This window comes from Balaenoptera borealis (genome assembly GCF_965194805.1).
Source record: "Balaenoptera borealis genome assembly, chromosome: 14".
Taxonomy (NCBI): Eukaryota; Metazoa; Chordata; class Mammalia; order Artiodactyla; family Balaenopteridae; genus Balaenoptera; species Balaenoptera borealis.
In genome coordinates, this window is record NC_138875.1 from 76,579,230 (window position 1) to 76,590,805 (window position 11,576).

At 46.2% G+C, this 11,576-nt stretch overlaps 1 protein-coding gene across 1 annotated transcript in view; it reads left to right on the forward strand.

Moving 5' to 3' along the window:
• The window catches only part of LOC309610713 (2'-5'-oligoadenylate synthase 2-like), a 28,565-nt gene extending 19,131 nt beyond the window's left edge, over positions 1 to 9,434 (forward strand). Inside the window, exons 11-16 of the mRNA XM_082353903.1 lie at positions 1,472 to 1,645; positions 4,385 to 4,667; positions 5,854 to 6,041; positions 7,076 to 7,314; positions 8,186 to 8,339; positions 9,251 to 9,434. Of these exons, the coding sequence (XP_082210029.1) occupies positions 1,472 to 1,645; positions 4,385 to 4,667; positions 5,854 to 6,041; positions 7,076 to 7,314; positions 8,186 to 8,339; positions 9,251 to 9,340 (1,128 nt within the window). The 3' untranslated portion in view covers positions 9,341 to 9,434. The remainder of the gene's footprint in view (positions 1 to 1,471; positions 1,646 to 4,384; positions 4,668 to 5,853; positions 6,042 to 7,075; positions 7,315 to 8,185; positions 8,340 to 9,250) is intronic.
• Positions 9,435 to 11,576: the final 2,142 nt, after the last annotated feature.

The window sequence follows — 11,576 nt, forward strand, 5'->3', positions numbered from 1 at the left end:
CCTGCGGATGCTGGGACAACCTCTGAGCTCTACTGAAGCAGGCATTGGGGGCGAGAGCGAGAAGCGAGGCTGCAAATGGGAGAACTAATGAAGGGCCAGATGCATTGGTTTTTCCCCTCCCATCCCCCAGAGGAGAAGCACATCTATCAACACAAATTTGATCATATCCGCAAAGTCCCATTTTCCATATAGGGTAATAGTCATAGAGCAGGACGTGGACTTTGTGTGTGTGTGTGGGGGGGTGATATCACTATTCTCCCTCCCACTAGCAAGAAGTAAACTGCCTCTGCAGACTGAGGCCTGACCAGAGCACGCAGAACAGGGAAGAGAAGATGCTGAGGTGTCATGACCTGTGGTCCATGGAGCACATCCCATCTGATGTTTTCTACTGGAGAGGAGAGAACTTCACTTTTATGCAGGTGTCAGACCCCATTTAGACATCAGAATATGGTTTCCTTCCAGAAGTGACCACAGGTACAAGGGAGTGAGCAGGTCCCACCCTCCACGGTCCCACTGGATTAGAGAACAGGTAACTGTCCCTTCAGACTGAACACACGGCCCCTCTGACTCCAGGACAGCCCTCTCTTCAACACACTTAGAGGGAACAGCATCCCCTGGGGTGGAGGGTTGAATAGTGTCCCGCAAGATTCATGTCCACCCGGATCCTCAGAATGTGACCTTCTTTGGAAGTAGGGTCTTTGCAGGTATTACCCGTTAAGAGGTCATCCTGGATCAGCGTGGACCCTGAAACCAGTGACTGGTGCCCTTATAGGAAGATACACAGGGACACAGACACAGAAGGGAGAAAGCCACGTGACAACAGAGGCAGGGGTCAGCATGATGCAGCCACAAGACAAGGAAGGCCGTGGACTTCCAGAAGCTGGAAGACACAAGGAAGGATTTCCCCTAGAGCCTTTGGAGGGAGCATGGCCCTGCCTACACTTTTATTGCAGACGTCTAGAACCGTGATTTGTTACGGCAGTGCGGGGAAACCAATCCACTTGGGCACAGGGTGTTTAACAGAGGCTGATAGAACCTTGAAAAAGGAATGAGTGTGATCATCAGAAGTCAAAAATACCTATAATAAATGGGAAAATAAGGAAGGAACAGAGCAGTCGGAGAAGCCAAGAGGTGCTGGCCATTTGTGGACGATCCCGGAACAGAAAGCGGAAACTAGACAGTAATTTGGAGCCAGGTCTTCACAGACCTGTTGGGAGAAGGATCCAGATCCCTTCCAGAGGGTGAGAGGAGCAACTAGGAGAGGTTCTGTTTCTGGGGGCTCTTGGGTACCACCCGAAACGCTCAGGTATGCTCTGGGGATATGTCAATGCAAGAACTCAGGATGACAAAGGTACCAGCAGGAGAGTTGGGAGCAGGAGGGAGAGATCGGGGGGCAGAGCCGGCAGGGGAGGAAGCGGGGGTGGGGGCAGGCGGCTGGCAGGCGGCATCTCACAGCGGGCTCCTTCCACAGCCTGCACCGCTCTACGTGACCCCAGGCCATCTTCTAGATAAGTTCATCAAGGACTGTCTCCAGCCCAACAGGACTTTCCTAGATCAGATCAAGAAAGCTGTTGATGTCATCTGTAAGTTCCTTAAAGAAAATTGCTTTCAACATTCAACTACAAAGTGTCAGAAGATTGTCAAGGTGAGCAATGGCCTTTCCCTTTGTTATTGACGGGGACTAAGCCGTTCCTGTAACTCTGCAATGCTCGTGACCACTGGAAATGTGAGGACAAAGGATGAGGGAGGGAAGCTGGGGAGATGGGCAGCTAGGACCCTGGTTTTCAGTGGAGGGTGCTGATGCACCGCCTACGTCATTCACAATAGACTTTTGGGGGGTGCACATTGTGCGGCTTGAGGCATCCTAGTTCCCCGACCTGGTTATCTTCAGGGATTGAGCCCGGCCCACGGCAGTGAAAGTGCCAAGTTCTAATCACTGGACTGCCAGGGAAGTCCCATTCACAATAGACTTCTGATTCTGTGTTAACCTCCGAGAGCTGCTGGCAACGCTTGCCGGTGCTTGGCTTGTAGTGCATCACTCCAATCTCTGCCTCCCTCTCCCCGTCACCTTCTCCTCTGGGTCTTTCTTCTCTTCCCTTCTAAGAACACTTGTCATTGGATTTAGGGCCCGCAGATCCCTAACTTAATTACATCTATAAAGACCCTTTTTCCAAAAAACATCGCATTCACACGTGTTGCCAGCAGACATCTCTTTTGGGGGGGCCACCATTCAAACCACAGCAGATTCTAAGCTCCACGTGTATTAAAACAAAAAGTGACAGTCTTCCTGGTTTCAATTCATCCCATCAACTGAGCTAGAGATTCAGCAGATGGGGCCATTCTTGTCCAAGACTCCAAGGTCACGCGCTGACACACTTGCCTCCGTCTGTTGGCCACCAACCAGATAACTGTGTGTCCAGGGTCACAAGAAGGGAGGGAGAAAAGTGCTGACCTGTGAGCAAAAACATTTGCCGTGATACAAAAAACAGATCTGTGTGCATGCTGCCCTGGGACGGGTCTGGGGACCAGTACCGACGTCCCATGCGCCGTGAGTAAAATGTCTCACGAGGTTAATTTGAGGGAAAACAAGACTGGCTGTGTTCGTGGTCAGTGAACCATTGTTGAAGCATTCATTTTGTCCTCTCCTTCCCCAGCCTCTCATTAACATGATAGTAAATAAATAAGAAACGTTAATGACACATCAAAGAAGAAAATAGGAAGAGAGCCTTTGGCCGATAAGAAGTTGCTTTCTATCTTCCTGAAGTTGGTTGCAAGAAAGAGTTGTCTGCTGAGGTGATGGAGGAGGTGCCAGCTGGAGAATGTAGGGAGGGGGCTGTGGCCCGGGAGACCAGCTGCATGAATGAAGTGGCATGGACCAGGGATTAATTGAGCATCTGTGTACAGGAAGCTCCACTCCCTCCCCTCGCCTCCTAGGCCAAGTAACCAGGCATTCACTACCCATGGGTAAAATAAACATTGCCTTTGCAGAAATCAAATGAGCTTTCTGGGGAAAACCAGGAAAACATACATGCGGGTTGATGCTCAGAGCAAATCCCACCGAAGTTGTGGCATTGAGAGAGCTCCGTGCGAAGCTGGCTTTTCCCCGACTCACTCTCAAAGACGCCCGTCAGCTAAGGAGCTGTGCCTTCAGGGAGAACTTCACAAAATAGACAGAATGAACCTGTGTGCCTGCCTAAGCTGCCTCGTGCAGAGCTTGGCAAGCCAGGGCCAGCGAGCTAAGAGTGGTTTTACATTTTTACATAGTTGAAGAAGAAGGAGAAGAAGGGAGAGGAGGAAGAGGAAGAGGAAAAGGAGGAGGATGGGGAGGAGAAAAGTGAGGAGGGGGAAGTAGAAACTTATGTGGCAGAGACACACGTGGCCCACAAAGCCTGCAATATGTATCATCTAATGCTTTAGAGAAAGTTTGCCGACCCCTGCATCTAAATGATGAATATTCATCCAATGGTCCCCAGATTGCAGGAGGGAAGAGATGATGTCAGGCTTGCCTTTAGTTTGATTTATTTCAGGTCACAGGAATTCAAATAAAGCTACATACTCTTTTTTTGTTTGTTTGTCCAGTATACTGTAAATGGACATCTTGAGGACTATATTTCATAAGATCAAGTATGCAAAGGGATCTATATAATGTCTAACAGAGCACATTCAACTGATATTAATATAGTGCCTTGTGTTTAAAATTTGCTCATTGCATATTGATCCATTCGAATTTTGTTTTATCTAGGGGGAAAATTTTAGATTTTCACTATTAGTTGAGGATATTTTTTCTCACTATGGTCTCTTTTTAAAATTTATTTATGTTTTTTGAAGTATAGTTGCTGTACAATATTATATGTTACAGGTGTACAGTATAGTGGTTCACAATTTTTAAAGGTTATACTCCATTTATAGTTATTATAAAATATTGGCTATATACCCCATGTTGTACAATATAACCTTGTAGCTTATTTTATTGCTAACAGTTTACACCTCTTACGTCCCCACCCCTGTAGTGCCCCTCCGCACTTCCCTCTCCTCACTGTAAACACTAGTTTGTTCTCCATGTCTGTGAGTCTGTAAAGCTACGTAGTCTTTACCAGAAATCTTTAGGAAGTTGACTTGAGAAGCAGGTCATTTATAACTAGCCCATCCATTGTTTGTGGGCAAATTCACACATCAAATGGCACGAGATGAGCCACCTTTGGAACCAGATGATTCTATTTGTTTGGAAAATGAAACACTCTGCTTTGGAATCAGCCCTAACTGGAGACTCGAACTTGGCACTGCCCCTGGCAACCTCATTAATTAGCCCAACGGGCGCCAGCCCATGGGGGTGAGGGCTCAAGCTCTAGAAAGTGCTGTATCTCGATTTGCCTTTCTTCCCTAGGGGGGGTCAACCGCCAAAGGCACGGCTCTGAAGAGTGGCTCCGACGCCGACCTTGTTGTGTTCGTGGACTCGCTGAAAAGCTACACCTCCCAAAAAAACGAGAGATGCAGAATCATCAAGGAAATCCATAAGCAGCTGGAAGCCTGTCAGCAGGCGAAGGATTTTGAAGTGAAGTTTGAGATTTCAAAATGGAAGGCTCCTCGGGTGCTGAGCTTCACTCTGAAATCCAAAGTCCTCAACGAAAGTGTTGACTTTGATGTGCTGCCTGCATTTAATGCCCTGGGTAAGACTCCTAAGATTTGAGCTTCTGGAAGAGGAAGAGGGATTCTGGTGTGATGGGGGGAGGGGGGGGTGGTGGAGGGAAAGTCACGTCACTTACTGATCGGACCTGGTCCAGTGCCCCAACAGGTGGCATTCATAATGACAGCAATACCTTACACCTGTATACATTTTCATTCTCGTTTATTTTATCCCTACGACGGCCAGAACCCACATCTTATAGTCCCATGGTGTCATTCACAACATCTGTCAAAGAATGGGGTACACAGGAATTCAGTACACATTTATAGATAAAATGCCTCAAGTATTAGGGAAGGAAATGAAAAAACAGACTGTGGGAGAAATTCTGAGGCAAAGACAGGAAATCGGGGTGTTCGCCTTCGATCTTAGGCAAAAACTCCTTTAGAAATTCAATTCGTGAGTGACAGATACACAATGGTGTATTAAAAGAAACCAAGGCTATTTCAGGCATTTTCCAAATCAAAATCAAGAAGACTCTGGTACCTTCCCTCTGAATGGTTCTTAGGGTCTTTAGAGAGGAAATGACAGTATATAGGTAGGGGGTCAGCTAACTTTTTTAATAAAAGGCAAGAGAGCAAATATTTTCAGCTTTAAGGACCATAAGGTATCTGTCACAACTGCTCAACTCTGCCTTTGTAGCTTGAAAACAGCCATAGACGATACATTATTAAGTGGGCGTGACTGTGTTCTGAAAAAACTTTATTTACAAAAACAAGCAGGTGGCCAAATTTAGTCTGGGGGCCACAGTTTGCAAACTTCACAGCAGCACTGTCCAGAAGGCCTTTCTGGGATAACGAAAATGTCCTATATCTGTGTTCTGTGTCTATTGAGAGCTTGAAATGTTGCTAGTACGAGTAAGGAACTAAATTTTTCATTTGATTTTCCTTTCCTAATGCAAATAGCCACCTTGCCTGATGGCTACCCTATTGGACAGTGCAGGTCTAGATAACACTTTAATAATAAATACCACCTATACTCATATAAACCATGTAATTTTTAATATCTCATTACTCTAGAGATGACCCAATATCTTAGACATCAGTAATTCACATACACGAATAGAGTTCAAAATAATTTCCCAGAATTAAATTATAGTTGTCAACAGTGTTTTGAAATCTGTTACTTTCTATACAGATTAAAGCATAATGTAAATTTCTTCCCCATGTTAGGTGAACTGAAATCTGGCTTTACACCCAGCCCCAGGATCTATGCTGACCTCATCCGTTTGCATAAATCCTCAGACGCCCTAGGGGGAGAATTTTCTACCTGTTTCACAGAGCTACAGCGCAATTTCGTTTGCTCCCGGCCCACCAAACTGAAGGATTTAATTCGCCTGGTGAAGCACTGGTACAAATGGGTATGACAGCTCTTGTCCTGGCCATCTGGTATTATTTTTATCAGTACTCTGTGACCATGAAACCAGCACTTACCAGGTGCTCACAGTCTCCCATGCTGGGGGCTGGACCACATTACAGAATCTTCCCACTCCTAACCCTGAGTATCTTTGTGGGGTTCCCATCACTAACCCCATTGAGATGGGTCAGATGTAAGCATCTCCTACCAACAAAGCTGCTACACATGGTTTATTTTGCTTTTGCTCTGACACCCAAAGAAGTCTGCAGGAATCCAAGTTATCGTGCCTCCAAAGGGCAGCTGAAGTTGGGATTTTCATGCCTACAAGTCACCCGCATGGCTTATCTGCTGCTGGGTGTCCATAATTAATAGACACAGATGCTACCTCTTGGAAGGCAGGTTGAAGCGACAGGCAGCGCCAGGGGCTGCATTTTCTGCATTTTACTGGTTCGCCCCCCTTCACTTCCATCAGTCTTGCTCACAGGGTAGTTTCTGAGTATTTTCATGACAGCAGACACCCAGCACAATAGCAGCTCTTTCAGGAGATGTCTCCTTTCTGTGTCCAGCTTCCTGAAACCCGAGGAGACTGAACCCTGTGGTTTCCACCTCTACACCCAGCCCCAGGGTGCTCAGGGTGCTCAGGGCTACAGGGTGACCTTGAGCAAGTCACTTCACTTCCCCATGACTTCATCATGGCGACCTCTGCCCCCTGTGTAGGGATGTTGGGGGATCAGGAATGAATGACGTAGGTGGAATGTCTGGCCCCATAATTAGCACACAGTGGGTCTTTAGTAAATGGTACTATGTTATAACTCCAGGAAGTCACATAAAGCCAAAGCACAACAAAGAAGCCTGTGTGGGCTGCCTTTAAGCTGCAAAGTTACCCTTCCCAGACCAGTCCCAGCACTGCGTCTCAAGACTTGGGTGCCCTACTGCGGCCCCAGCAGTCCTTCATGTGCACCCTCTACAGCTCTTGCTACGCTCATTTCACCTTCCTGCTTTAACCAGTATCGTCTGATGTTTCCACTCTTCCCTCAGTGTGGAAGCAAACTGAAGCAAAAGGGGTCTCTGCCCCCCAAATATGCCTTGGAGCTGCTCACCATCTATGCCTGGGAGCAGGGGAGCGGGGCGCAGGATTTCGACACGGCTGAAGGTTTCCGGACGGTCCTGGAGTTGGTCACAAAATATCAGCATCTCTGTGTCTTCTGGTTGGTCAACTACAACTTTGATGATGAGACTGTGAGGAACTTCCTCCTGACCCAGATCCAGAGAACCAGGTGCCCCAAACCTCAGCCCCCTCCATTTCTTAACCTGATTCCCTCTAATGCTATTTTGGTGACCTGAATTCACCTCCCACGGGGTCCTGATCCATTATTCCTCATATGAAACTGAGAAGGGAATGTGCTGACCGTCAGAACCACCCACAGTCTCCAGGGGTAAAATCCCAGGGAGGCAGGAGAAATGTCATCCAGGAGGAATAAAGAAGGAAGGACCAAGGTACCAGGTCCCTGAGTTGCTTTCATCTTTCTAGGTCAGAAGGAAAAGCATGGATTCATTAGCAGGTCTAAAAGGTGTGGAAGTTGGAGAAATAATGCTATTATTCGCTGCCGGTGTATCCTGCAGGCTGTTTATTAGATCAGGTTTTATCTCCCCTTTCCAACCTCCATCCCACAAAACCTTTATCCTTCAAGAATAGGAAGGAATCTTAGTGTATCCACTCAGCACCAGCAGCAGGGAACCAAAACAGTAGAAGCAAAAGAAAAGAGAAGAGAGAAGAGAAAGAAACATTGAGAAAGAATAGAGGAGAAAAAAAAAAAAGACAACAAGATACCCTGGCTTGCCTACCATGGGTGTGACCTACTTGACAGTAGAGTTGATTAAATGATACATTATATTTCAGTTGCCCTAGCATGGAGAGATGTTTATAGAATGCCTTCATGTGTATAATAATGAACAGCTTTCAAAACTTTTCTGACAAATATGATGTAATTCTAGGAAATCACTTTGAACTGTATTGGTACATTTGAATTACAGACATCTAAGCTAGAAAGACACATTGTTTTATTACGAAGAGTAGAATGGGCCCCCAATTCTGAGGCCACTGGTTCTGAAAAGCATGCCTCTAATGACTTCTAATCTCTCGTTTAGGCCTGTGATCTTGGACCCAGCCGATCCTACTGGCGACGTGGGTGGAGGGCACCATTGGTGTTGGCATCTTCTGGCAGAAGAAGCTACTGAATGGTTGTCATCTCTCTGTTTCAAAGATGGGTCGGGTTGTCCCATACAATCGTGGAAAGTGCCAGTAAGAATCATCTAAAGGAAGTGTCATCTGGAGATTACCCTGGGACAGGCTTAAATCAAAGAGCTTCCCTGCTGTAGCGACTTGGGATTCACTCAGCCACAAATAACAGATAGCCTAACTCAGGAGCTTAAACGATTGGGTTTTTTCTTCCCATAACAAGAAATCCTAAGGCAGGCAATCTAGGACTCACACAACAGCTCCACTGGACTTTCCCCAGGAGCAGATAATCTCTACCGTGGCACTTGGTATTCGGGGCTGGATCGTTCTTCGTGGTAGGGGCTGTCTTGGGTAGTTTAAGATGTTGGGCCGCATCCCTGGTCTCTACCCACCAGATGCAGTAGCACCACCCCCGAGTGCAACAACCAAAAATGCCTCCAGACATGACCAAGGGTCCCCTGGGGCACGCTCATCCCCAGCTCTTCCTGGCTCCACCCTCTTTAGTCGTTCGTTTGAGTCTAAATGGCACTGAGAGTGGCTATTGCACCTCCAGGTGGCGGGTTCACGGTCAGGTTGGAGGAACAGAAAGGGGGAGGATACCCACCCAGGGTGTCTTATTAGAAGCCTCATCCAGCAAACTCTCTTACATTTCAAGTTGCAGCTACCTGTAACTTAAAAGTGGCTCCAAAAAGGGGGGTGAAGACAGCTGTGGATGGGAGTTGGGTCAGCCAGCCAAGAGTGCCTGCCACCCCTGTCCAAAGCTCCATCGCCAACCAAGATACCTGCCACCAGGTATACTTGGTTCCCCCGTCAGGTTCTCTGTCAACAAGTACCCAAAATTGTCCCTGGTAATAGTCACCTTCTCAGATACACTTCCTTCTTTCTTTTTGTTTTTTTTTTCCTGTCTCTTTTAACCAATGGTTCTAACTGCTTGGATATGTATTATTCTTGCACATATATTTCTTTCTTTCTAGACAGTGCAGTCACCAGGAAGTTGCGGAGCAGGGATACATTCTATTGTCAGTGAGATGCACTTATTCAGAAGGTGTAGATTCCTGGAATAATAATGCTGGAAGAAACGTCTAGAGACCATCAGGCAATTGATTTTTTTTTTTTTTATGGTCAATAAACTACAAAATTTACAAACCCAAGCCTGAATGAACGGTATTACTGTACTCCTTCATATTACCATTATTGGTATAACATATTATCCATGATTGATAGCAAAAATCATTGTACATAATAAATATTGTGCTTTATTTAGAAAGATGACTTATAAGCACCGCTGTAGGCCTGCTAGATAGGGCTTTGATTTTCTAATAATACTATTAAGTTATCTAATCTGTTCAAAATAGCTCGACCTGATGGCCACAATCTATGTTTTTCAGATGACTGGTATGATTAGAAATTTGGCTAATGACTAAGGCACGAGGCTCTTTTCTAGGAAAAGTTATTATCATCGTCAGTGGGTCAGCCCACAAAGTTTATTTGTCCTCTCAAACACCGTCTGAAGCACAACGCCCCCTCTGCCCCCTCTGTTCGGCAGAAGAGGAGAGCGGAAATCCCACCGTGTGCTTTATACCATGACTGGCTGCATTCAGGCCCGTTAGGGAGGCGGTTCTGAGGAGCTAGTCTCCAGTCTTCTTTCTCTGTAATCTCATCTGAACAACTTAATGCACATCCATGGCCTCCCCCACCCCTGGCAGGCAATTGCTTTTAAAGAATCGGTTCACTATGTGAAAGAGTAGCCTATTCTTCCCTTGACGGTCCCCACGACTTCTTCCCTCGCTTCTTCAACTCCTCTTGAAATCAAGACCTCCACGTCCTTTGTAAAGTCTCACCTCGCCTTGCTGAAGTCTTGTTCCATGTGTGACCTCCGTTATTAAAAACATTTGCTCTCGGGCTTCCCTGGTGGCGCAGTGGTTGAGAATCCGCCTGTCAATGCAGGGGACACGGGTTCGAGCCCAGGTCTGGGAAGATCCCACATGCCGCGGAGCAACTAGGCCCGTGAGCCACGACTACTGAGCCTGTGCATCTGGAGTCTGTGCTCCGCAACAAGAGAGGCCACGACAGTGAGAGGCCGGCGCACCGCGATGAGGAGTGGCCCCCGCTCACCGGAACTAGAGAAAGCCCTCGCACAGAAACGAAGACCCAACACAGCCAAAAATAAATAAATAAATTTATTTAAAAAAAAAAAAAAAAATCATTTGCTCTCGTCCAGGTTTGTGTGCACTGTATTTGTCAACCATTCTGTATTTTCCCAATTACTAACTCCTTCCTTTTCCTTCAAGTCTTAGAAGAGGCTCTTTTCCCAAAGTGAAGCCCTTTACCTGCCCCTTTGTTCCTGTAATTCCATGATCTTGCTCTCATACTCCTCCACCCCGCCCACCACCTGTCTCTTTTCCTCTGTACCCAAAACCCTGTCTGCCCCTGCTGAATAGAGGTCTCTGAAACCAGTAATGAGCTGGCCTCTTCTTACACCTGCAAACTCTCCAAAGGCTTGGATTATAACTGTTGAGTTAGATAGATAGATAGATAGATAGATAGATAGATAGATAGATAGATAGGTATCAGCAGTTGTTTTATATATATATAAAATATTATACATGTATATATATAACTGCTGTCATTTCCTTCTGAGCCTACCTTTTCTCCCCCGTCCATGAGTATCTTCTTGCCAAATCTAAAGGCTTTATCCTCTGGCTTTAGCTTCCAAGATACTTGAAGATCTAAGTGCTTTGACCTCATATATCCACTTAACGTTTCATTACCGCCACATATACCAACTTGCTTGTCATATAAGAAAGAATAGGTCTGGTCTTTTCCCCAGTTCCAAGCTTCAAAAAACCCTTGGAATTTCCTGATAAGGTGTATTTTGTATTCATAAGGAGCCTCTTCCAACCCTCTCTGAGTTATGCTAACGAGGTGTGTGTCCTTAGATAGTTCCGAAGGATGGGTTGGCCATGCCAGAAATGCCAAGTGTGTGATGAGAGGGTTGAAACTTTCAGCCCCACCCCCTCCCCCAACCTTCCAAGAGAACAGGAGGGCTGGACATTGAATCCAAGCCCATGGCTAGTGATTTAATCAATCGTGCCTTTGTAATGAAACCCTAATAAAAACTCTGGACAACAAGGTTTCCTGGTTGTTGAGCATATGGATGTATCACGAAGATAACACATCCTGACTCCAAGTGGATGGGAGCTTTTGTGCTCACGAGCCTTCCAGCCCTCACCCCCTATGTATCTCTTCATCTGGCTGTCATTTGTATCCTCTATAATAAAATGGTGATTGTAAGTATAG